Raw genomic sequence first — 27,390 nt, forward strand, 5'->3', positions numbered from 1 at the left:
GCTAATCACTCACAACTAAGCATGTGTTTTTGATGAGAAGGTAGCTGCACCGGCAGTGGACCGGGATACGTTTCACATCATGGTTCGTAAGTCTTTTCTGAGCTGAACGGTTTTTTTAAACAAGGAAACAAAGATATCCAATTATAGTTTTTGCTTCATACTGTACTACAAAATGACTCGGCCTACATACATTTTAACCTACGTGCATCCCTGGATACTTTTACAGTCAGTGGTTTCCTCTGAAAGAAACACATGCACTACAATTAAATTCTGACAAAAACACATTTGCTTTGATATAAAATTACATAAGATTATACTTTACCTTGACGGTGAACAAAACTTGCATCCTTCTCCCAGACATTTTAATAACGTCAATTAAATGTTACGTTTTCTTCTCTAAAGCACAAGATAAACTTAAGCACAAGATAAACTTAAGTGTTGTATGGGTTCTTTCTGGAAAAAAACTGAAACCCCCCTGACATTTTAGTACATTTATGTTGTTTTACAAAGCATTCCTGACAATTGAACATTGTCTTATTGTTTTTCCATTTACACTTTTTTTGATGTCATGATTTTACACCATGTTTCTGTTCATTTCACGGACATTTTTTTTTACAGTGTGGGACTCCGCTGTGGCTGCTGGCCTCTCTGGCCTTTGCATGTGTGACTTCTCTGGTTGACGGCTCTCCACTGTGAGTAGATCTGCCAAGTTCAAATGTGTAGCCTGTCTAATTCAGGTGTTGTCACGGCCTCCCTTTGACAATTCGGACATGGCTCAATAGGAGACCGAGCATAGATGGACGCCACAAGTTGTACCCAAATGTTATTAGTTTTAAGTCACAAAAACTCATTATTTCAAAACCAAGTGAGCAAAAGAAGAGGGTTGGAGATCCCGGAAAAACGTAACAAAGAGGTGGGTAGCGTCCATCTAGACCAGTGGTCCCCAACCCCCGGGCCGTGGACCGGTACCAGTCCATGGGTCAATTGGTACCGGGCCGCACAGAAAGAATACAACTTTTTAACTATTTCAGAATTAATATTTTTTCATTCTGTTTTTAAACCAGACTGTTGATTGATTGCCCAGAATTATAATAGTATTGACCAGAACTGATATTTATGTCACGACTGGTCAAACTCAAACACAGACTAAGATAACATGCTTACAATGAGAAAAAGTGTCAGCACCCTTAACATTACATGGTGCAGTCTGACAAGAGTATTTGTCTTCTCCTGGTCTCTGTAGGAAGGTGATGTCTGCCCCAAACGTGTTGCGTGTGGGAACGACAGAGAACATCTTTGTGGAGTGTCAAGACTGTACAGGGGGAGACATACAGGTTTACATCAACGTGAGGAACCATCCAACCAAGGCCAGGGAGCTGGTGACCACATCTGTGACCCTTAACAGTGCAAATCACTTCCAGGCATTCGGACAAATAAAGGTTATTGGAACACTATTCTTTCATTTCCAATCACGAGTGTTAGAGTGTGTTGTTTGTATTATTATTATTCCTCATCATTAAAATTGCACTGCCCAAGGTGTATATTATATTGTATATTAACCCTATTATTACTACTTACTATGAACCTTACACTTAAATATTATTATTATTATTATTATTATTATTATTATTATTATTAATAATAATAATAATAATAATAATAGTAATTATTTTTATTTTATATCTTTATTTCAATAGTTTTGTTTTTATCTTATTTAAGTGCTTACACTGTTTATATTTTGTATTTGTCACTTGTTTAGCTCTGACCATTTTGCTGCTGTAAAAAATGAATTTACCCGGTGTTGGCTCACTAAAGTATAATCATATACACCTGTCCTGCTCCTCATTACTGATTCCTCTGCTGCCTTCAGATCCCCGCTGAAGAGTTTAGCAGGGATCCCACCGTGAAGCAGTATGTCAACCTGCAAGCTCAGTTTCCTGACGACCTGCTGGAGAAAGTCGTCCTTGTGTCCTTCCAGTCCGGCTACATCTTCATTCAGACTGACAAGAGCCTCTACACCCCCGGCAGTAAAGGTGTGTTCAGTACAACATCGGTGCTAAACAACACACACATCTCTGTGACAGTAGTCCACATATGATAGTACATCAGAACACACTGTGTATCACTGTGTGGATTTATTCATGACAATTTCTAACACTGCATTTTTAAAGGGAATCAGTCTAATCAGCCTCTTTCTCTTCCTGTCAGTTCTTTACAGGATGTTTGCAGTGACACCTCGCATGGAGCCCATTGAGAGGGATGGAAACAATCTTAAGGATTCTTCCATTGACATTGAGATTATGGTATTGCATTTGCTATATTAAGCACAAAATAGAAAGTATATCAGCATTTACCTACTTTCTTCATTGTAAGCAAAATGTATAGATTCAGGACCACATGTTCTTTAAAAAGTTCCTTCTATTGTAACAGCCATCACTGACTGTAAAATGAAATAGTCGATGGCAGGAGGCACCAACCTTTTTTAAGCTCGGTGCTACCTGAAGGGTGCAGAATTTTATCCATTTTTACCAGTTAAATTATGAACGTTGCCTTCAATAGTGTACATTTAGGACACAAGCACAAAACCAGACGCCGGAATGGAAGTGAGTCCAAATTGTTTTATGAAGTGATAGTTTGTCTTTGAAAAGTGTACAGGTTTCTAATTTAAAATTTACATTTGTCATTTGAAAATCTGAAAAGCAAACGTAATTTGGAAATCAAATGATGACATGATTATAGTTAGTGTAGTCACACACACATTCATTCAGAATTACTTTACTCTTCAGCTGCAGACATGTATCAACATTTGTAAAATAGCCAAGTGACAGTCATTGAGTTGATGACAACCAGGGATGATGTGGCACTGTTGAACTTTGTTTTTTGTTTGTTTTGTTTATTTTTAGACGCCTGACGACATAACTTTACCTGTTGGTTCAACCTCTCCAACATCGGGGATCTACTTTGGTGTTTTCCAACTTGAAGAAATTGTCAGGTTAGTTTTATTTAGTTTTATCATTTACAAATCAGAAAGTCGATACCACTCTCATAACATCTCATAAAAATGTTATAAGATCCAGGGGATAATTAGCATAGCTTCACATGGACATTGGTAACAGGAGGAAACAGCCTGACACTGTTGGCTGTTGCCAAGAGACATAAAAAAGGCTAGTCCAGCACACTGTCCAGTAAAAACTATCCATTGATCCTTATAATAAATAGAAAGATACACAATCTTAACTAACTTGTGTGATATAGCTATATGTGTATTATAATTTATCTTTAGTTGTTATTGTTAGAAATACAGTCTAAAGAGAAATGTTAGTTGGGATTTGGAGACACACACATGACACGAGTAACAGTGTGTGTGTGTGTGTGTGTGTGTGTGTGTGTGTGTGTGTGTGTGCGCAGTCCTGGAGTCTGGAAAGTGGTGGCCAAATTCCACAAGAACCCGCAGCAGAGCTACACTGCAGAGTTTGAAGTCAAGGAATATGGTGTGTCCCTTTTACCTGAAGTTTACCTTTTAACTCATGATGTAAGTATTTATTTACTTTCTGGTGTTGGACACATTAAGTTTCATTTATATTTCCAGTGCTGCCGAGTTTTGAGGTGAAGTTGATGCCTATGAGCTCCTTCTTCTATAAGGACAGTCCAGAGCTCACTGTCAACATCAAAGCTACGTACGTATATATGTGTGTTTGTATATATATGTATATATGTATATGTATGTATGTGTATATATATATGTGTGTGTATATATGTGTGTGTATATATATGTGTATATATATAAATATATATATATATGTATATATATATATATATATATATATATATATATATAAGCTAAGTGAAAGAAAAAATAATGTTATTGTGTTGCTGCTTTTGTCTGACTTTGATTGAAACTGCATGTTTCTTGTGGTTTCAGGTATCTGTCTGGTGAAGATGTGTCGGGCACAGCACACGGGATATTTGGGGTTGTGCTTGAAGGTCAGAAGAGGAGCTTTCCAAAGTCTGTTCAGAGAGTAGCGGTGAGCACATACTTTATATTTATTATTTGATTTAATTCTTAAAAAGAGAGATCAAAAAAAGCAACACAAACAAAAAAAAGATATGAAAACAATTCAACTATAATCTTAAGTTAGTTAAGTTGATTGTTTACTTGCACAATCTTTCACAAAATTCATTATAAGCAATAAATACTGTCAACATTTTTCTGTCAACCCCTGGCAGATTGTACTCAATTCCCCTGTAAGTCGCTTTGGATAGAAGCGTCTGCTAAATGACATGTAATGTATTATGCTTACTGTTGGCATGTTGCTTGTATAGCTGATACCTTGGCTGGTGGATCCTGTTTACAGGTGTAGCCTAGGCCTGGTAGCCTGGCAGTTGGTAGATCATTCCTGTTCAAAATCTTGTCCAGTGGACCATGTCCACTGCAGCCAGACACTATTTAGCCACAAAGCTTAGAAAAGACTGCAGTTAAATCCACAATGTAAAAGGTTACCAAGATGTTAGCATATTTTCAGAGTTGTGAGGTGTTGTTCACCAGTTGGGTCATGTAGGCCGAATGAAAGCTACAACAACAGCAACAGAACTTGTTAATGGATGAATTATAGTCCATTGTATTGAATATGCATGCAGATCGAGGACAGATAAATTCCATAATCCTTAAAGTATAAAAGTATTTCTAAGTATTATTAAAATATAAGTTGCAGTCAAATTATCCAAGGAGTTAAATACTCAAAGGCACAGCACGTCAGCCATCTTGCACCAGTTGGGCCACATGGGTTGTAAAGTTAGGCCTTTACATCTGAGACACAATCAGAGAGACTAAACAATTTAGGATTTTCAGTTTGCCTGTTGTCACCAACCCCACCAGTTAAATTATGTATGTATCTATATGATGATGAGAATAAATCAAAGTTGATTTTGTAGCTTACATCTAAATGTCCACTTACTCTTTTTTTTGTTGTGTTAGGTTGAAAATGGTGCTGGAGTGGTCAAACTGACGAGGGAACACATCACACAGACCTTCCAAAATATCGACAACCTTGTGGGGAGTTCCATATTTGTAGCAGTCAGTGTGCTGGCAGAGAGTGGTAAGAAAAACAGTCTGTGTCACATGATCATGTGTGATTTTGAATTTCATTGATCAATAAGAAAATGTAAAACACATTATGTCAACTCAACAGGTAGTGAAATGGTGGAGGCAGAGTTGAGAGGCATCCAGATCGTTTCATACCCCTACACCATTCACTTCAAGAGAACGCCCAAATATTTCAAACCAGGAATGCCTATCGATGTTTCGGTAATGCATTTACTCATAATTTATAATTATTATACAATTATATATCAAAATAAATTCATGATTTAAAGGGACAGTTCAGTCATCATCTACCGCTTTATCCTTCACCAGAGGGTCGCGGGGGGTGCTGTGCCAATCTCAGCTACATCGGGCGATAGGCAGGGTACACCCTGGACAATTCGCCAGTCCACACACAGATAGAGACAAAAAACCATTCACTATCACACTCACGGTCAACTTAGATTGTCCAATTTACCTAATCCCCACATTGCATGTTTATTTGGACTGTGGGAGGAAGCCGGAGAACCCATGCACACACACGTAAACTCCATGCAGTTGTTGTTGTTCCATCCGGGGCTCGAACCCGGGTCTTCTCGCTGCAAGGCAAGAGTGATAACCACAACACCACCGTGTATCCCAGGGACAGTTCAATATATTCTTATTGTTCGGCTGTTTGTTTCTTTCATGGCAGATTGAAGTTGTGAATCCAGATGAAACTCCAGCACAAGGTGTTGCTGTGGTGGTGAGTCCAGGTGATGTGAGGGCTTTGACTGCAGCTGATGGCCTTGCAAAGCTTACCGTCAATACAGAGGCAAGAGCATCAGATCTGAGAATCACTGTAAGTCTCTGAAACATCTTGTTTCCCCTTTTTTCCCCCTTTTTGCTTTTTTTCTCATTTAAAATGAAGTGGCACTACTTCAACATACAACTATTAAAGGGTGGGGTGGAGTGGTTCAGTAGTTAAGACCGATGTCCTCTGTAAGTCACTTTGGATAAAAGTGTCTGCTAAATGACATGTAATGTAACTATTGCAACATACTTTTGAATAAAGAATGGTGCTTTTACGCCGTTTCATTTGGCTAAGTGACGGTTGTTACTTTATTTTTAATATATATTTTTTATTATTAAATGCGCAATCTATATCTCTCCCTGTTGGCTATATGGCCGACAAAATCTTGCCAATCAAATGCAGCCAGTTGAGTGACTCCGTGCCGCGGCACCAGCTGTTAACTGCTTGGCTGTTAGCCTGTTTACTGTGTCCGACACTGAGGTTCTGGTCTCCTGTTTCCAGGTTTCTGTTGTACACTCCAACCAATACTTTTATCATGCCAATGTATCTGAATTGGATAATCCCAATTATTATACTTTTAGTTAAAGGGTGATGTATTAAATTTCCCAAAGAATGAATGTATTATTGTTTATAGTTCAATGGTTATTTATTTTATTATTTATTTATTGTTTTATTTAAAATATTATTTAACCTGTCTTAATTTGAACATTGCTGTTTTATATTATGTTGTGTCTATTTTGTACCATTTGTGTTGCTCTGAATATTTCAAAAATAAATCCAGAGAAACTCAGTACTTGAGTAGTCTTTTTACTTCTACTCGAGTAATTATTATCTTAAAGTAACAGTACGTTTACTTGAGTAATTGTTTTGGCTACTCTACCCACCTCTGGATGATTGACATAGATTACTTTGTCACAGTACAGATCTGGGACCTTTCATATTTCTTTACATTGCTGTGTTTGTAAACCTGTATGTGTCTCTGATTTTAGGCAAAAACCAGTGATCCTCGTATTTCACCAGAAAGACAAGCATCAGCCACCATGGTAGCTCTTCCGTATAAAACTAAAAGCAACAGCTACATCCACATAGGTAAATAAAATCCTGAAATACTGTAAATTCAAATGGTAAAACACATTAATCATGATAGAGTACCATGAAAATCTTTTCATTGTGCAGAACTCATCACAAAATTGTTTTTCACAGGTGTGGATACAGCAGAACTACAGTTAGGAGACAATCTGAGGATCTACCTCTACTTGAACAGGCAGTCAAATCAAGACACTGATATCACATACCTGGTGAGCCACGTGCTATGACCTGCTGATCGTTGTGTATAAATTTGTGTTTGGGTCCATGCTGATGTTTTAATCTGTGTCCCCAGATCCTGAGCAGAGGTCAGTTGATCCAACATGGCCGTTACAGGACAAGAGGACAAGTACTGATTTACCTGATCGTTCCCATCATCAAAGACATGCTGCCATCATTCCGCATCATAGCCTACTACCATCCAAATGACAATGAAGTGGTATCAGACTCTGTTTGGTTGGATGTCAAGGACTCCTGCATGGGCTCGGTGAGACACACAATATTGATATAGTGGAGTTTAAATAAGTGAATAAAAGTAAATAAATAAGATACAATATTTCTATGAAATATGTGTGTGAAACTACTTTAACAAACACAAAATGTTCATTTTTCTTTCCAATTAGCTGAAGTTAGAAACATCGAGACCTGCTGCGTCCTTTGAGCCTCGAAGGATGTTTGGTCTGAAGGTTACTGGAGATCCAGGAGCCACAGTTCAACTGGTGGCATTTGACAATAGGTTGAATAACCAACACCGCCTCACCCAGAAAAAGGCATTTTCTTAATATTTTTTTTATTAATTTTCAATAAATTTAAAAGTTGTTCAACACATTTTTTTAGGGTGTAAGGTTTACTTCAATTCAGTTTTCATCCATCATGTTAAGACATGGAGGATGAAAACTTTAACTCAAGACCACTAGTTTGTGGTTTGTGTGTTTGTATGTCTGTGTGAAAATGTCTTCCACTCTGTTCAGGTGTGGGACATTGTGGAGAAATATGACACAGGCTGCACCCCAGGTGGAGGAAAGGATGGTATGAATGTGTTTTACGATGCTGGGCTGTTGTTTGAGTCCAGCACAGCTTCTGGAACTCCTTACAGACAAGGTGACACTGTTTTACTCTCAGATCTTTTGGTTTCTCCTTTTCCTCTCACGATCAAGAAATGTAACTTGTTTTGGAAAAAAAATTGTTGTGGGAGTTTTGTGGTCCTTGTTCTACTGGCCAATGATGATTATGATTGTTTATGATAATCCTTACTCCCCTGTGGTGTCCTCCTACTGAAATAGAATGAGAGGCACTGTTTCTTAAATATAGACTTCTTCCTCTCACCACCTTTGTGTTGAGCCGACAACAGATATCTTTAACTCTTAACAAGATTATCTGACATCTGTATTTTGAGGAGACAAAAGGCTTCAATATAAAGTTGAAACCATTCAATAAATAAGGCATGAAATTAAAGAGTTGTTTCATTTGTATCTTGCAAAAGACGAGCGTAGTTTAACCTTACTGGGCTCTGTTCAATGTTTTGTCTTTGTTGCATTTTCAGAACGAAAATGTCCAGCCCCCAGCAGGAGAAGACAAACCACCAGCTTAAGTAAGAACCACAACTGTCAATCACCAGTGATCAAATGTGCAGTCACATTAGGTTTTTTATTGTCTGTGGTTTGACATTTTGACAGGCTTTTAAGTTTGTCCTAATTCAAAGGATAAACTTGTCAAAGTGGGTAAAAATAAATCATTATCATTCCTCCTATAACCCCTGTTTCTCTCCTCCACAACTCTCTTGCTTTCCAGTGATTCAGTACAACATTGTTCGACAACATGTATGTTGTCTTGATGGCATGAGGGAAACCACACTTTCATACACCTATGAGAGACGCAGTGAGTACATCACTGATGGTGCAGAATGTGTTCAGGCCTTCGTGCACTGTTGCAATGAGATGACACACCAGCGAGCTGAGAATAAAGAGGACCAACTCCAAGTGGCTCGCAGTAAGAGATGGGTGACAAGGAAGGGGTTGGATATCCATGATTGAAACAAACACAATATTAAACCTTTTTAATGTCTCTCTCTAGGTGAGCTTGAAGACGACAGTTACATGGACAGCAATGAGATAGTGTCTCGCACTCAGTTCCCTGAAAGTTGGCTGTGGACAGACATCGTTCTGCCCTCTTGTCCTCAACACACACCCAACTGGTGAAGCACCACACACACACACACACACACAAACACACACACACACACATCCTCACTCATGACACCACTAAAATGCCAACATTTTTCTCTGTTTCAGTGCAACCTCATCATTGATGAAAAACTTTCCTTTACCAGACTCAATCACAACCTGGCAGTTCATTGGCATTAGTCTGTCAAGAACCCACGGTGAGCACTCAGTGAATATCGGTTGTTTCACTTGTATCCATAGACCGTATATCAACATGGTCTTCTGGTCACGAACCAAATTCCCATTGTATAGCCTTAAGATTCATGTTTTGACCACCGCCATGACAGTTTTTGAAACTGAAATCAATAAGTGTGGTGTAGGCAAATTTCCCATAGACTTCCATTGAAGTTTAGTTCTTTTTGCAGCTAGTGGATTTGTCTCTGTTGGTTTACTGCTACTTCCTTCTTACTTCACTGTCAACCTGGAAGACAAACTTAATTTTTATATACAATCTATGCAATCTATGATTGCACCTAACTAATCTCAGATTTCTCTCATCGCTTGCTTCTCCTCCTCTTCTCGAAGGAATCTGTGTCAGTGAGCCATTAGAAGTGATTGTCAGGAAGGACTTCTTCATTGACCTTAGACTGCCCAACTCTGCTGTCCGTGGAGAGGAGCTACAAATTAAGGCAATCCTCCACAACTACACCCCCGATCTTATCACTGTAAGTCTGTGACTATGATATTTTTCTCAGTATGTTTGTGATCAAAAAGTTAAAAAAGAGGTTCTCTATACTCTCTAATAACACTGTATGCGAACATTATATTATATTGTATTGTATATGTCCATTACAGTCAAAGCATTGTAATCCCCCCACAGGTGTACACACAGAATCACACCCTTTGTCAGGTCTGATTTTATTTCTTGACAGAGCATTGAATGAAGAAGACAGCATACATAGACACCAAAATCACCAAAACGTTACTCATTGCAGCTTTAAATTAGCTGTAGATCAGTGTCCCTTTTTAAGATTGTTATTGTTATATATTATTTTATCGATATTTACTTTATTGATGATGAATTATAGAACCTGAAACAGTATTTGCAGCAGTATTTGCACTTTGTGGTGTCTCCTCATCTGTGACCATATGCTCATAACCTCTCTCCATCTCTCTCCCAAGGTGCGTGTGGATCTGGTTGAGACGGAGCATGTGTGCAGTGCAGCATCTAAACATTCACTATATCGTCAGAAGGTCAGAGTCGGGCCCCTGAGTACACGATCAGTTCCCTTCATCATTATACCCATGATGTACGGACAATTCAGCATTGAGGTCAAAGCAGTCGTGAAGGACTCGTCGCTCAGTGATGGCGTCATGAAGATGCTGCGGGTGATGGTAAGAGAAACAGACGCCATATTCAAACTACAACGGCGTGTTGAAATGTTCTTTAACATTAACAGACAATTTTATCAGATGTGTTGTGTTTGTACACACGTGTGAGAGTCGATGGTCGTATCCAACACCTCTTTATACAACAGCAAAATTATTTGTTGTTCATGTTCTCAAGTTCAGCCACACGGTGAAGTAGTGGTTAGCTCTGTTGCCTTGCAGCAAAAAGACCTGCATGGAGTTTGCATGTTCCCCTTATGTTTGTTTTGGTTTTTCTCTGGTTTATACCCACAGTCCAAAAACATGCAATATGGGGATAAGGCAAATTGGGCACTCAAAATTGTGAATGAGTGATGGAGTCAATGGTTGTTTGTCTCTACGTGTTTGCCTTACGATGCAAGAACTGTAATTGAGAAAAAAGGAATTAATAAGGATATTTTTATGAATATTTTACATCTGTTTAAAAACACTACCTACAGCAGTCCCATATTAAAACATTGCACAAGTGTGGTTGCCAAATTTTCCAAAATACAAAGCAGCACTGTAACACCTGACACGGCACAAATTTTATTTTATTTATTATATTACGTGTGTGTGTTGACACTCGGAGCTGTACGACACTTTATCTCTTGTGGAAACGTCTGCAGAGAAGACTGTTGTCTTGTGTGGTTTCACAAAACCATACGGAGCCAGACACTTTGGTTGATGGTGAAAAGAAATGCCCATTTCTCCTGTTTAAAATCACGACAAAAGACATGACAAATTGCGTTGATGTGAACACAGCATTAAAGTACCACGAGGTGTGTTATTATATCAGTGGCAGTGGGTGGCGCAAAAGACCAAAACAAAAGAGAGAACTGACTGACTGACATTATTTTGTGATTATATGGGCTGCACCATTGTTATCTCTATTCATTTGATGTTTTCTAAATGTCTGATGACACATTATGGTCATTTTCCTTACATATAGCACCTTTATAGAAACGAGGCATATTTCGTTTTGCTACAGACCAACATACAGAATACATACAGAAAAGAATAAACTTAAAAATAGTTGTGATTATAATGTTTGTGTTGTTGTTTTTCCAGCCTGAAGGTGTACTTATTAAGTCTGTACAGACTATAATTCTAGACCCTACACACAAAGGTACCGGTGAGTTCATACATTGAATGCTTTCACTTTATAGTCATTTTATGTTGTGATTGACTTAAAATGACTCCCCCACCCCCAAACTTGCCTGTTTCTTCCTCCAGGAGGTAAACAAGAAGTCATCTTCAATAGTGGAATTCCAATGAAAGACTGGGTTCCTAACACACCTACAAGCACACAGATCTCTGTGACAGGTGGGATATCACATTCTGCATTTTAAATGTTACAGACTTACACGGTCAAATCAATGTGCATTGTTTTTTATTACAGTATTGATTTATTGAGATGACCAGCTCACTGGTTTTAGGAGACATTGTATTTGTTACTTTTTTTTCTGTTGATTGATAGTTTGATTTGTCTGGTTATGCATGTGCAGGGAGTGAAGTTGGTCCATTGGTGGAAAATGTGATTAGTGGGAAATTGATGGGCTCATTGATCCAGCAGCCACACGGCTGTGGAGAGCAGAACCTGGCCCGCATGAGTCTACCTGTCATCACAACCATGTATTTGGACAAAACTAACCAGTGGGAAACTGTAGGCTTTCAGAAACGAAATGAAGCCCTCCAGCATATCAAGACTGGTGAGATCACAAAGAAGATGTTTATTTTATTCCTCTCTGTGGCTGAAATTGTGTCAAAACAAACAGTGTGGTATGGATAACAAACTACTCCTGTACAGATCTACAGAGCTGCAATGATGACACTGACACTAATTGAATTTGACAATGAGACATGTACTCAAACATCTTCTGCCTTTTAAACTAACAAAACCATCAGGCATCAGACAAATATGCTCTAATCAAAGAAAAAAATATTCAGGGCTCCTTCAATGAAGGAGTCAGCTGAAAAGGACTCCTCCAACTGACATAAATGTATGATGCATGGACTGAATGACACTTGGTAAAAATAAAATGTGTGTTTTGTTTGCATCCAGGCTACAAGAATGAGCTCACCTTCCAGAAACAAGATGGATCTTTTGCAGTGTGGACCAGGACTAAAAGTAGCACCTGGTGAGACGTTCAAATATAAATGCTCATATGTAAATGTTTCCACATCCTCATCTATCTCTGACTGTGTGAGCATGGGTGTATTTTTCATGTGTTTAATGTAAATAAACAGTCATCCACTCTCCTCTCTCTCAAAGGCTCACAGCTTATGTGGTCAAGGTGTTTGCCATATCCTCCAACCTGGTGGAAATGCAGAAGAATGTAATCTGTGACGCTGTCAAGTTTCTGATTCTCAAGGCACAGCAACCTGATGGCATGTTCAGAGAAGTCAGAAGGGTGATCCACAGAGAGATGATTGTGCGTGAACAAATCATGACAAAAAGCTCATTGAGATGAAAAAAGATTATATCACACTTTTCAATTCAAATTGAAACATTTTCTGTGTGCATGTGTGTGCAGAGTGATATGCGAGGCTCAGATTCAGATGCCTCCATGACGGCCTTCTGCCTCATCGCCATGCAGGAGTCACGCAAGCTATGTGCTGACACAGTTAGTGTGAGTACCTCACCTGCATGCATTGTATTACACCACTGTGATCACATACTCACTCCACATAAGTGATGGACCAAGCAGAGATTGTTTGTTTTTCACCTAATGCACATAAAACAAAGGCAATAAGATATGAATTAAAGCTTGACTGACCTGCTGTTCACTTTTCACATTTGAGGAGCAGCCATTTGTTTGTTGTGTTGTTTAGTTGTGTTTTTGTTCTAGTGCTAGCTAACTGCATTTGTCTGGACCATGATGAAACTAATCAACTTCCCTACAGCTTACAGCTACAGACTACCCTCTGATACAATACATGCCGTACATACCATAATTACTCACTCGAGATCAGTGGTTCTCAATTATTGTCTGACATGCCCCCCCTAGAGGACAGAAATGTTTTCACGCTTCCTCTGAATTGAAATACTTTTGAGAACCTGATGATATTGATTTATTTATCTGTATAAACCACTGTATGCCCTGCCTCTCATCGCCCCCATGTTTGCACTACTTACTTGTTTGTCTGTTCTCCTGTCACACTCAGTCCTCCCATCATTTCTCTGTTTCTTGCTTTCCTGATGTCCAGAGTCTGCCTGGAAGTATTGACAAAGCCGTGACCTACCTGGAGAAGCGTTTGCCCAGACTCACCAACCCATATGCTGTAACCATGTCATCATACGCTCTGGCCAACCAAGACAAACTGAACAGAGAGATCCTGTACAAGTTTGCTTCCCCAGGTGCAGTTACAGTTCTCCAATACAAGAGAAGAAATATTCTGTGGTTCACACAATTTTTTTCAGAAATATTAACCTCTATTATAACAGTTTTTGACACTATTTTAATTGTCATAATATCGAAAATTGGCCTTTAAAATCTGAGCGCTCATGTCTGCAGGTCAGAATGTGAGATTAAATATTCCATATCAGATGACATTCGGCACAAGTTCTACCCCATAATAAAACAACGTTCTTTGCCTGTGTTTTTCTTACAGAGTTGTCCCACTGGAATGTTCCTAAAGGACGTGTTTATACATTAGAGGCCACAGCTTATGCTCTTCTTGCTCTGGTCAAAGCCAAGGTGAGTCTTGGGAAGTTCACTCGGGGCCCAGGAGAATCTATATCTTTAATATCCTTCCATATGTTTAAATTAGTGACTTTATCAGTGTAAAGTTATATTTTCCCAGACTTACTGATCTTTAATTCAATTCTTCTCTCACCTTCTGTTAATAAAGGCCTTTGAAGATGCTAGACCTATTGTGAGATGGTTCAACAAACAGCAGCAGGATGGTGGAGGCTATGGCTCAACTCAGGTAACAGGACATCCCAACTTGACCTCTAGCTCTTTTTTTTCTGACAAAACTTGCAGGTCAATGGACGTTTTATTACTGTTGTTCTTCTGTCCAGGCTACGATGATAGTGTACCAGGCTGTAGCAGAATACTGGGCCAGTGCTCAAGAACCAGAGTATGATCTGAATGTGGACATCCATTTGCCTGGCAGGCCCAAGCCAGAGAAGATCAACTTCAACAGGAACAACCACCACACGACCAGAACATCAAAAGTGAGCATGCACGCTCTGTCACACACTCTGTCAGTGGTTGTCATCAATCCTGTTTTTGTGATCATCTGGTTTCTTTTGTTATTATTTTGATCCTCACAGTTCAATGATATAAACCAGGATGTTAAAGTGACTGCGACAGGAACTGGAGAAGCAACACTGAAGGTAAATAAAGCAAGTTTCTGTTTTCAGTCATTTATGAATACATTCTATTAAACCCATGAAATATAAAAATGCATTTTGTTCCTGTGTTAACAGATGGTGTCACAGTATTACGCTCTGCCGATGGAAAAAGAGAGTGACTGTCAGAAGTTTAGCTTGTCAGTGGAGCTTATTCCAGGTCATTTTATGCCCTCTGCTATTTGAAAATGATTCTGTGCCATGATAAAAGATGACATGCTCATCTGGTTTCTTGCTTTTCCAGAGAAAATGTATGAGGATGAGGTGATATACAAACTGAGAATAGAAGTCTTGTAAGTACGGCTAAGAAATGATGCTGGTTTAAAAGGTTCAGTGTGAAACATTTAAGAGGGCTTATTGACAAAAGTTCATATACTACCCATCAGTATAAAATCACCTTTTTGCAGCCTTAGAAAAAGCCTTTTATATGTACACAAGGCAAAGGCCTTGCTTTATGGAGTTCACCATCTTGTGTCACTAAGTTTCAACAGCAGCCCATAATTTCACATTTTGGAGTGAGAGATTGGTTAAACAGTTGTGAATGACTTCTCCCATATAAAGCCAATACATAACCTAACTACAAAAAAGAAAGAAAAAACATTTAACATTATTCAGTTGTCGTATGACTCGGCTCTACTCAGTTTGGAATCAGAAAAGTTGTTTTCCATTACTGTAGTATCTCCTCAACGTGGGCAGGGTCATCATAGCACAGCTGCATGAAACGCCTGTGACATCGTTTTATACACACAAACTAGTGACTTGTAAAGCAGTTGTTTTCAGTGTACTCAATCATTAGAATCATTTAATTCATAGATTAATTCAGTACTTCCTCAGACTGTCACTGAACTAAAATACAGCTGAACAGTTTGTGATTCTGCTCATGATCGCCAGCTTTCAGCAGTGCTATCACTTCTGTTAAATATTGAGATTTTAGAAATGTCCTTGCTAAATGTTGGAGATTAACACGTTTTCAGTGAAGAGTCGAGTTCATTACATGTTGAGCTGAGTCATGCTAAAACTGTACGATGAAGCACACCAAAGACATGAGAGCGTTGTGAATGAGTGTGTACATTCTATGTGGTATTTATCAGCCACAGTAGTTTCCTGATGTGACTGGGATGTCAGTAATTCTTACACACTGGACCTTTAATGCTTTATTACTTCACGTCTTTCTCAACACGATTGTGTTCTTCATATTTTTTAATTAAATGTGTCCATTTATTGCACAGATATAAGGACAAGGATCACGATGCAACTATGTCAATCTTGGATATTGGCTTACTAACCGGCTTCACTGTCAACACAAATGACCTGGACTTAGTAAGGTTTTTACACACACACTCACTTACAATTCAAAGGTCAATGAACATGAAAAAACAAGATGTTCATGGCTTTCAAAGGTCTCTGACTCTGTATGCTTGTGTCTAGTTGGCCAAAGGACGCGCCCGTACCATTGCAAAATATGAGATGGACACAGTTCTGTCAGAGAGAGGTTCACTGATCATCTACCTGGACAAGGTAAGACATTAGACAATAGGAGTGAAAAAATAGAAAAAGCAATACAAAATGTCATTAAGATTATTTAAAAATCAGTGTGTTTTGCAATCCAGGGTTTTAAAAGACATTTTTCAATTTTATTTGAACATTTGTACTGTGTCAGAATCTCTCGGCATTGTATTATTATTTAAATGAGTAGGCAAAGCTAAGAAACACTTATTTTCTCCTTGGCTTCATTGTATTCTTTTTTTATTATTAGCAGGGGCAGTTAAATATTGCATTTAACTTAAATGTACAAATTCCAAACTGCTGTTCAATTCAGTTCAGCTAAATATCAGACTGATTGACCGTCACGTGATGTGCATTGAGTTTGGAAATATCTTCCATGGGTTATTGTCTTAAGAAAATGTATCATTCAAATAAGGTTTGAGGAAAATAACGTTGTAATTATTGATACTAGTGACTTACCGTACTTGTAGAATCACAATAAATCACAATGGCAACTTAAATTGAATCAGCACCCGAGTATTGTAATAAAAGCATATTGTCCCAGACCTCTCAGACAACCTCACTTCTCATCTTTGCTTTACATTGCTCCACAGGTTTCTCACACACGATCAGAGGAGATCACTTTTAGGATCCACCAGACTCTGAGAGTGGGCGTCATGCAACCAGCGGCTGTATCTGTCTATGAATATTATGACCGTAAGCCTTAAAGACACTTGGATAGATCTGGATAGAGAGTACACAGACAGATTAGCAGTGTTAACAGTGTTGGATTGAATGCACATTTCATCAATGGGTGTCTTTATCATTGCAGAAACACAATGTGTGAAATTCTATCATCCAGAGAGGAACGATGGGCAGCTGCTGAGGCTCTGTAGAGATGGAGAATGCACATGTGCTGAAGGTAAACACGATAGTGTCTCTCTGAAGATGCAGCTGAAAGTACTGAAGGAACTCATAATAACTACTAAGATCATGCTTCATTAAAGAACTGATCATTCTGCCGTTTACAACGTCACCTCCTCATCCTCTAAATACTCGCCCTCAGAAACACTAGACGTCGTCATGATCTCCACTTCCACGGTCACACACACGATGTCCAGATCTCCATTCCTAACAAATCAGTCACCTCTGCCACACACTCCACTAGGAGGATAGGTTTTTCACATTTTGGTCAGTAGTAAAGCTCTGACAATGCCACTCTGTAGATGTTAACCCCCAGAGAAAGTATTTTATCTGCAGATGAAAAAGATCAAAACTACCTACATAAGGTCACAAAGGTTCATTATACCAAGGCAAGGAACCAGAGACGTGGTTCAATCCAACAATAATCTTTATTCCAATTGAACATGTAAAATTAAAACGCCATATAATAGCTATAATAGGAGTAGGAATCTGTAGGGCAGAGGCTTACCAGTGGTCAGGAGGGCTGAGGAGGGAGGAGATCCAGAGGGAGTCACCCTCATTCACAACATGTACACTCACATTCCCACACAAGATGGAGGGCAGACTGTATATTCCTCACCTTTTCTCCCACTGTCAGCAACTGCACTCTCTCTCTCTCACCCCACACATCCACAGTGTAGGTTTAGTCTTTGTCAATAACCTCTAATCATTCATGAAACATCATCCAAAGTCCTAAATAAACTACACAACGCCGCAGCATGCCTCCTCACTCACATCCACTCTTGTGATCATTTCATTACACACACTGGCTCTCTGTACCATATCATATTCAATTCCAAATCATTCTTCTCACCTATAAAGCCCCCCATAATCAGGGCCCCCTCATGCCTCTTCAACATGCTCCACCAACATTGCACAGCGCTGAACCTGGAGTGACAGAGACTTTTCCATCGCTGTCTCCTCCCTCTGAAATCCTGATGCTGATTCACACCAATTTAAACACCCATTCACACAATCATACAGTGCATCTACAGTATGAGCCACATTAGCATTAGCATTAGCATGTAGACTTACTGTTATTGTTTGTATCTTTCCTGTGCGTCTGCTGTTTATTTCCAGAGAACTGCAGCATGCAGAAGAAGGGTAAAATCAGCAATGAGGTGCGCACAGCTAAATTCACTGAGACTTCACCCACCAGCAAAATAGTTTTTGGTAAGACTGAGTGTGAATGATCTGCATTATTTTTTAACTATAAATGACCAGAATGTTTGTATAAGAAGAGGTTTATAAGTTAAAAAAATAATCAAAAATCAATCATCTGCCACTTATCTGTCCTCAGCTTACAAAGTGAGACTGGAAGAATTCATCGATGGTTTGACCGCTGATATTTACTCAATGCAGATAATGGAAGTGATCAAAGACAGTGAGTGTGAACTGCCTCAAATGTATCACATTATACATGAGGGGTTTAAATCCCCTCATCTTATTCTTGGCTAAAAGTAAAGCCATTTTCAACTTATCCCTTTGAATCCATTTGGGAGATATGGGAAAATGATAATCATGTTTTACACTAATGCTTAAGATGTGTGTTTGATCCAGAATTCTCTTCTTTCTCTTCTGGTGTATTTAAAAAAACAGGAACTCATGATGTTGGTCCCCTGGGTAAACTACGCAAATTCCTCAGTTACCCTCACTGCAGGAAGGCTGTAGATCTGGTTAAAGGCAAAACGTATCTCATCATGGGCACATCAGAGGATATTCACAAGGACCAACCGTAAGTTTTTTGTGTGATCAAATGTGTTCTTTATACTCCTGTTCTATCAATGAGTGTCATACTAAACAAACTGTGGTGGTTAGATCTCGTGTCAGCCGGCAACATTATCATGCTGCACACCAGATGTGATTTGGATGACTACAAACACCAATAAGGGCCCACAAAACATTTCAGAAGTCAATTATATTGCTCTGTAGTTTGATGGTATAAATGCTTCTTGCCTCTGCCCAACCCTGTGCTGCTGCTGTATACACAGGTGCAGCATATACACATTAAATGCCACAACTTTTTTAATGTAAAAAAAAAAGTAAATTTTTTGTTTGTTTATTTTTTTTTGTGGGAGGACTTCCCACTGTGTTTTTACAGTGTGCATACCAGCATCCATGTGATTGCTTCTCTCCCCACAGGGATCAGTATGTGCTCAGTGAGGGAACCTGGATCGAGTACTGGCCCACAGATGCAGAGTGTGGAACAGATGAACACAGGCCAACATGTTTGGGCCTGAAAGGGTTGGTCGCCATGTATTAGTAGAGCAACTCCAGAAAAGGAACTTTCCTTTTCTCCTTTTTTTTGTATTTTAGCAATTTTTTCATGCAACTCTTATAAGATCAAGGTTCAATGTGTCTTTATTATCCCTGAGGAGCAATTTGGGTTACAGCTAGCATTCACATATTTACACATATGACATAGAAAATAATTAGTAGCACATCACAAGTAACAATATTAAACACAACAATAGAACAAGTGTGATATTTGATTCACTATTAAAGAGACTGATTGCTGTAAGAATAAATGATGATTTCGACATGTTAGTTCGCAGAGAAGTATGTTAGACTGGTGCAGGACATGTATGCCAACTGTGAGACAGCGGTGAGGTGTGCTGTAGGTGTGACAGAGAAGTTCAAGGTGGAGGTGGGACTACATCAGGGTTCGGCTCTGAGTCCCTTCTTGTTTGCGGTGGTGATGGACAGACTGACAGATGAGGTTAGACAGGAATCTCCATGGACTATGATGTTTGCAGATGACATTGTGATCTGTGGTGAGAGCAGAGACCAGGTGGAGGAAAAGCTCGAGAGGTGGAGATAGGAGGGATAGTGAGTTTATTGGTAGAAGGATGCTGGGGTTGGAACTGCCAGGCAGGAGGTCTAGAGGAAGACCAAAGAGAAGGTTTATGGATATAGTGAAAGAGGACATGAAGCTAGTTGGTGTGAGAGAGGGGGATACAGAGAACAGGGTGAGATGGAGGAGGTTGATTCGCTGTTTTTGTTTTTTTAAGCACCTGACCTGATATAGCTGAGGTCATTCAGTGCTATTCTGGCAATTTTACTGCACACTTTCACGATGCCCTTTAGGCATTTTTTGTTTAATTAAAATAAGGTGACCCTTCAAAGAAAGTAATGTAAGAGATTGGAACATTGTGACACTGTGGAATAAACAATAAAGTCTAAATGTCTGCATCACTTTTTTTTATTATTTAGATGAATTCACATTATTTAAACTTTTATCATTACTGTGTAGGGTTATAGTGATACATTTGTAAATATAGCATCAATTACTGCTGCTTGTTAACTATGCACCATGGCAAAGAATGAAAAGAATATTATGAAAGTGAAACACATTCCTCTGTCTTTATGTAGTCAGACAGAAATGTTCACTTTTGTTGGTAGTGATTCACTGTTTGATTAATGTATAGCACTATTTCAGAATTGATATTGTTATATTTATATATTATACTGTGTGATATTAACACTGCACTTTATCCACCTGACGCTGCAGCATAAAAACAACAACAGTGAACCTGCAGGAGCTCAATGCACTTCTCGAATCTTCTAGAGTTTCTGACAAATATATTCATTTTAAAAACCACAAGATTCTCAGCTTCTCTGGATAATAAACACCAAGAAACTCATGACAAATAATCAACCTTAAAATTTCATTTGTCTTTTCATGACAGGTCTGAAATTTGGAATTTAAAACAATTGTGGGACAAGGACAGTTTATTATGATATTAAGTGCATTGATACATATCACAAGGAATGTTGTTTTATATGTAGGTTTATATAAAGCAGTTGTAGTACTATAAACATGCCATAAGTGATTCAGAAATGTCCTGTCTAAACCTGTAACTTGACTATCTGCTCTTGGTCTCTCTTTTTCCTTTCACCCCAACCAGCTGAAGCAAATGGACACCCATTTTTCAGTCTGGTTCTGTCAGATATTTCTTCATGTTAATACAGCCAATGAAATGATGCCAGTGGGCCTGTACTGCCCAGAGTGTCCCAGAGCACCTGCCTCAAGGTGAACCCCTGGAATCAAAACTTAGCCAAAGTTGAAATTGGGAGTCTATGCAAAGCAGTATATATTTCTTTCTGGTGTCCAGTTTCCATTCATGGAGTGTGAGTGTATAACGAGAAAGGAAGTGTCCATCCTTTTGATGCTCGTTAAGTATATTTCTTAGCATGATATGTTTATGTGTGTGTTTTAGTTTTGTGTGTGATAATAAGTGAGTTAATGTTGTGCTGTTTGGACCACAGCATTGCTAGTGTTGTGTGTGTACATCGGATAAAATCCTTTTAAATGCATGTGTGAAGTTTCCATTGTGTAGTTTTCTGCTTTGGCCACAAGATGGTGCCATTGCATTGTATAATCGAAGGAGATTACCTTACTTGTGAGTGGGGTAAATCACTGATGCTGTTTACATGGTTTGCTGTAGTTGCTGTTGATATATGGATATTGATGTCTATGGATTAAGATTAAGATTATCAAAAGATGAACAATTCAGCTGTTACTTGCAGGTATTTACATCTGGATCTGATACACAACATAGAAGATAGCACCTTTGGTTTTAATCCATTTTTTGAACCCATATTGCTGAAATGTTCATCTTTTGTCTCATGTTTGTATTTTGATGTCAAACCCAAATGTTTTCAGTCTATGACAAAAATAAAGGAATTGGCCTCACTGTTCCATTACTGTAGTACTGTATGTGATACAGGATGAATAATGAATGAGTGTAAACCAATTACAGGTATGAACAGGGTTTTCATTAAATATTAATATGCTGTATTGTTATTTAGATGAAAGACTATTTGACTATCAGAAAACAATATGTATAATGTCACATATATAATGTTAAATTAATAATTTAATACATTAATATTTTATGAGTCTTAATTGATTTTTTGTTCTTAAATTTGAGATTGTGTTTAGGTATATGTCCAGATCAGAATGGGGATGTGTTCTTGAAACACAAATGATCCCAAAATCAGAATAGATCATGATTATTCTACCAAACAACCCAAATGAAAATAAAACCAAGGTATTCCCCCAAATTAACCGTGCAATAATAACTCTTGTCCGCACCTCCCCACCTAATTATCAATATTGACAGTTAATTAAAAGAACTACAAAAAGTGACGTCACACAAAGAGTCCCGCCATTGTCGTAATTCAAGTGCGCCGCGCTGACGCAAGCAATGTTTGAAGTGCTGCCGACGCAAACTGAGGATGAAGAGTGAAGTAAGTTTGAACCGAATTAAAGATCATGTTTACGGGACGATTATGTCGGAGCGGCAAGTGTTCACCCTACAAATGTTGATGGCACTAGCAAAATCAGGTGTGTGTGTGTGTGTGTGTGCGTGCGCGCGCGCGCTCTATCAGCGGGTGTGTGTGTGCGTGTGCGCGCGCTATCAGTGACGAGTCGCTACGTCCAGTGGCGGCTCTAGCTTCAACGACACCCTGGGAGAAAAAAAGGAAAAATAAATTAAAAAAAAAACATTATGCTAAATATAAAAACAAAATGTAGCAAGGTCTGTGGGGGGAAAACAATAATTTAACTTAAATTAAAAATTAAACAGAGAAAAATATTTCTCTATTGCACAAATCCTTCATCGGCACAATGGAAAAACACACTTGTTGCTCTATAATTGCTCTATAAGCCAGTTATTGCTCTATAAATATGGCAGAGATATACACAACAATAAGAGCAAAGAGCAACAATAATAATATCCTTTAAATTAAATAGAGAAAAAGTACACAAATCCCTCTTACACAAAAGGGAAAACACACTAAAGGCAGACCCAGTAACTCCCATACTCGCTGACCCAAAGGTCAGCAGCATAAAAGCGAGGGGTGGTAAAGATACCTCAAAACAGGAAATGTAAATGCTGAACAAAAAGAGATCTTTATTGATATCAGTAGTCAGTGTTTAACCTAAACTGCCACTTGGTTTATTTCATGTTGATAGTAATTTAGAGTCTGGAATTGTGTTCTTTTGCGTGGTGGAAATCACTAAACAAGCTTGGCATTTAATATGTTACCAAAAACAGATTATAGCAGGTTCCTCAGAGCCTTGGGTCAGGTACTTGTTTATCTGGGTAGGAACAGTAGCGTACCGTGGGGTTTCAGTCAGGGCCTTCAGTAAAAAAAACACACGCACAAACACAACCACATACAAAACACCCTATTATGCACTATATTCACGAGACAGTTGATCTGCAACAACCATAGCGCACACGCACACCACTGTGCATCTATAGGCTACTGCATCATTACCACCACATCTTCTGTTGTGTCACTCAGCAACCACAATTTCACAAGCCCCTATATGACACAAAAACAAGCTTCCACATAAGCATAGGCGTCAGCTACGCGGGGAACGGCACTATTTATGATCAACAGTTTTGTCCTCACCACTTCTAAAATTTTTTTATCAATTTATCGTTAACACTCGAACTACCGTAAAGGATGTACCTCTTCGGTGTAGGTCTTCCTCTTGAAATAGTTTCCTTCTTTTCTCCAAACGATCACCGTGTAAAGTGCACACGAAGGAGATCAGTGATCAAAACTTACTTCAAAACCCGCCAAAGGTTCAAACGTCGTTGATGACAACAGCGGGGGCTAGCACCAGACACATCGCTGGGCCTGGGGCGTTCTGTCACTATGCATCACATTTTGATTGGAGCTGTCACGGAGCTATGATGCGTTTAATGACATCCAGGAAAATCCAGCTCAGCTTCACAAAAAACAACCAAATTCTTTCTGGAAATATAATCATAACGTACTGAAAAAGTATGTTGTGTTCAGACACATACGGCAAAGTTAGAGGGCACTTCCTGTTTAAAATGGCCGACTTCCTGTTCGTCTCCGGAAACATGTTCAGGGAAGGTCCCGTAACTCACATATCTAGTTTCGTGTCAATCGGACAATGTAAGACTTTACTTCCTGTTTCGGGCGTTCCACTTCCTGTAGGGAGGTGACCTTTTACGGACATGTTGAGGAAGGGTCTGGGGTCCCACATACTAAGTTTCAAGTGGATACAACAATCCCTGTTGGAGCAGCATCAAAAACTATAAATGTAATTATGTCTGCTGTCACCAGGGGGCGCTGTATTTGAAAATTAATATTTTCATATAGACGTGTTCAGGGCCGGACTGTCATCAATCCTTGCAAGTTTGGTTCAGATCGGACAAGGATTGGCAAAGTTGTAACAGTTTGTTTTTTTAGAATTTTCTACCACCACCAGGAGGCGCTGTTTTCATAATGTACCGTTTCAGCAACACAGTCGTCTTCAGGAACTAACCATCAACAACTATAGCAAGTTTGGTTGGGATCAGACCTTCCATCGCAAAGTTATAAGAGTTTCATTGTCTGTTGTGAAAAAGTATTATTATCTCCAATTTTGGCGCCCCCTATCTCTTACGCCATACAATATTTTAAAAAGCTTTTGATAACTTTTGATGCTCAATTCGTCCACATGGATCTCACCAAGTTTGAAGGTGATCGCACAAAAGCTCTAGGAGGAGATAATTGAAATACAAGCTGTCATATTGTCTGCTGTCACCAGGAGGCGCTGTTTTCAAAATTGAATATTTTCATGTAGACGTCTTTAGGGCCGGACTATCATCAATCCTAGCAAGTTTGGTTCAGATCGGACCAGGATTCGCGAAGTTGTAGCAGTTTGATTTTTGGGACAAAAAATCCGACTTTGCGTCGTTGCCATGGCAACAACGTTAAACGATTTGTCGTCATATTGATCACGCATCATCTACCATGTGTTTTGACTGTTGTCACCAATTTTGAGTGCGGTACGATTATCTGTGTAAAAGTTATTCCCGAAATTGTAAAAAAACTTTTTTTTATAAAACTTCAGATATTATTCATAATATCTGAATTGGCCTTTAAAATACTTCCTCAATTGAGCTCTCATGTCTGCAGGTCAGAATGTGAGATAAACTATTCTATATCAGATGACATTTGGCACAAGTTCTACCCCATAATAAAAGAAAGTAATTTTTCTTACAGAGTTGTCCCACTGGAATGTTCCTAAAGGACGTGTTTATACATTAGAGGCCACAGCTTATGCTCTTCTTGCTCTGGTCAAGGCCAAGGTGAGTCTTTGCGAGTTCATTACGGGTCCTGAAAAATATTTAATATTTTGCCATTTTTCACTAGAACTCCTTCCATATGTTTGAATTAGAGACTATCAGTGTCTAAAGCTATATTTACCCAAATATTTTCTCACTGATCTTTAATTCAAGCTCCACCTCTCATTTTTGTTTAACATGTGCTTTCTTGATTCGCTCTGGATAATACTTTATATGAATGAAACATTATTCTCTTTGCATACAACCCACCTTGAATCTTTATCATGAATTGCTCAGGAGAGAGTGGGCTGTTTAATACAGATTTAAATATCACAATGATGGTTTGGTTAATTTACTACTGCAGACCTTTATATGGTGTGCTTCAAACCTTTTCTCACCTTCTGTTAATAAAGGCCTTTGAAGATGCTAGACCTATTGTGAAATGGTTCAACAAACAGCAGCAGGATGGTGGAGGCTATGGCTCAACTCAGGTAACGGGACATCCCAACTTGACCTCTAGTTCTTTTGTTTCTACATAATTTATATATTTAACCTTGTTTTCTTCTTTTTCTGTCCAGGCTACTATAACAGTGTACCAGGCTGTAGCAGAATATTGGTCGAATGCTAAAGAACCAGAGTATGATCTGAACGTGGACATCCATTTGCCTGGCAGGGCCAAGCCAGATAAGATCAGCTTCAACAGGAACAACTACCACACGACCAGAACATCAAAAGTGAGCGTGCACACTCTGTCACACACTCTGTCAGTGGTTGTCATCAGTTTCTGATCATCTGGTTTCTTTTGTTATTATTTTGATCCTCACAGTTCAATGATATAAACCAGGATGTTAAAGTGACTGCGACAGGAACTGGAGAAGCAACACTGAAGGTAAATAAAGCATGATTCTGTTTTTCAATCATGTATGAATACATTCTGTTAAACCCATGCAATATAAAAATGCACTTTGTTCCTGTGTTAACAGATGGTGTCACTGTATTATGCTCTGCCGACGGAAAAAGAGAGTGACTGTCAGAAGTTTAACTTGTCAGTGGAGCTTATTCCAGGTCATTTTATGCCCTCTGCTATTTGAAAATGATTCTGTGCCATGACAAAAGATGACATGCTCATCTGGTTTCTTGCTTTTCCAGAGAAAATGGATGAGAATGAGGCGATATACAAACTGAGAATAGAAGTCTTGTAAGTACGGCTAAGAAATGATGCTGGTTTAAAAGGTCCAGTGTAAGACTTTTACGAGGGCTTATTGCCAGAAGCTGAATATACTATCCATAAGTATATTTGTATCATCACTTTAAAATAAAAATGCATTTTTTGTATCCTTGGAATAAGCCTTTTATATGTACTTAAGGCAAAGGCCTTTCTTTACAGAGTCCACCATCTTATGCAACTATGTCTCAAAAACAGCCTGAATTGACTTCAGTTTCACATTTTGGAATGGGAGCTCGGTCCCCCACATGAAGCCAAAATATAACTATTAAAATGTCATTAATTCTTACACACTGGACCTTTATTACAGGACATTTTCTCACCAGCCCTGGTTGCTTTGTTACTTCATGTCTTTCTCACTACGATTGTGTATTGTTTAATCGAATGTGTCCATTTATTGCACAGATATAAGGACAAGGATCACGATGCAACTATGTCAATCTTGGATATTGGCTTACTAACTGGCTTCACTGTCAACAAAAATGACCTGGACATGGTAAGATTTTTACACACTCACTTACAATTCAAAGGTCAATGAACATGAAAAAACATGATGTTCATGGCTTTGAAAGGTCTCTGACTCTATATGCTTGTTTCTAGTTGGCCCAAGGACGCGCCCGTACCATTGCAAAATATGAGATGAACACAGTTCTGTCAGAGAGAGGTTCATTGATCATCTACCTGGACAAGGTATAATAGAATAGAAAAATGTTCTCTCCTCCAGAATGGC

General features: G+C 38.8%; 1 protein-coding gene across 1 annotated transcript in view; it reads left to right on the forward strand.

Moving 5' to 3' along the window:
- Window positions 1-1,243: 1,243 nt before the first annotated feature.
- Window positions 1,244-27,390, forward strand: part of LOC122760825 (complement C3-like) — a 28,766-nt gene continuing 2,619 nt past the window's right edge. The window contains exons 1-36 of the mRNA XM_044016004.1: window positions 1,244-1,439; window positions 1,871-2,033; window positions 2,209-2,303; window positions 2,904-2,992; window positions 3,409-3,491; window positions 3,590-3,677; window positions 3,923-4,025; window positions 4,976-5,096; window positions 5,190-5,305; window positions 5,775-5,921; window positions 6,863-6,962; window positions 7,077-7,171; window positions 7,255-7,446; window positions 7,583-7,729; window positions 7,931-8,060; window positions 8,503-8,550; window positions 9,033-9,153; window positions 9,251-9,339; window positions 9,707-9,846; window positions 10,304-10,516; window positions 11,600-11,663; window positions 11,765-11,854; window positions 12,037-12,240; window positions 12,594-12,669; window positions 12,804-12,963; window positions 13,066-13,161; window positions 13,739-13,889; window positions 14,144-14,229; window positions 14,384-14,461; window positions 14,556-14,711; window positions 14,811-14,873; window positions 14,967-15,048; window positions 15,133-15,181; window positions 16,118-16,208; window positions 16,317-16,406; window positions 16,988-17,090. Of these exons, the coding sequence (XP_043871939.1) occupies window positions 1,251-1,439; window positions 1,871-2,033; window positions 2,209-2,303; window positions 2,904-2,992; window positions 3,409-3,491; window positions 3,590-3,677; window positions 3,923-4,025; window positions 4,976-5,096; window positions 5,190-5,305; window positions 5,775-5,921; window positions 6,863-6,962; window positions 7,077-7,171; window positions 7,255-7,446; window positions 7,583-7,729; window positions 7,931-8,060; window positions 8,503-8,550; window positions 9,033-9,153; window positions 9,251-9,339; window positions 9,707-9,846; window positions 10,304-10,516; window positions 11,600-11,663; window positions 11,765-11,854; window positions 12,037-12,240; window positions 12,594-12,669; window positions 12,804-12,963; window positions 13,066-13,161; window positions 13,739-13,889; window positions 14,144-14,229; window positions 14,384-14,461; window positions 14,556-14,711; window positions 14,811-14,873; window positions 14,967-15,048; window positions 15,133-15,181; window positions 16,118-16,208; window positions 16,317-16,406; window positions 16,988-17,090 (4,108 nt within the window). The 5' untranslated portion in view covers window positions 1,244-1,250. The remainder of the gene's footprint in view (window positions 1,440-1,870; window positions 2,034-2,208; window positions 2,304-2,903; window positions 2,993-3,408; window positions 3,492-3,589; window positions 3,678-3,922; window positions 4,026-4,975; window positions 5,097-5,189; window positions 5,306-5,774; window positions 5,922-6,862; window positions 6,963-7,076; window positions 7,172-7,254; window positions 7,447-7,582; window positions 7,730-7,930; window positions 8,061-8,502; window positions 8,551-9,032; window positions 9,154-9,250; window positions 9,340-9,706; window positions 9,847-10,303; window positions 10,517-11,599; window positions 11,664-11,764; window positions 11,855-12,036; window positions 12,241-12,593; window positions 12,670-12,803; window positions 12,964-13,065; window positions 13,162-13,738; window positions 13,890-14,143; window positions 14,230-14,383; window positions 14,462-14,555; window positions 14,712-14,810; window positions 14,874-14,966; window positions 15,049-15,132; window positions 15,182-16,117; window positions 16,209-16,316; window positions 16,407-16,987; window positions 17,091-27,390) is intronic.

Source organism: Solea senegalensis, unplaced genomic scaffold (genome assembly GCF_019176455.1).
Source record: "Solea senegalensis isolate Sse05_10M unplaced genomic scaffold, IFAPA_SoseM_1 scf7180000014070, whole genome shotgun sequence".
Classification (NCBI taxonomy): Eukaryota; Metazoa; Chordata; class Actinopteri; order Pleuronectiformes; family Soleidae; genus Solea; species Solea senegalensis.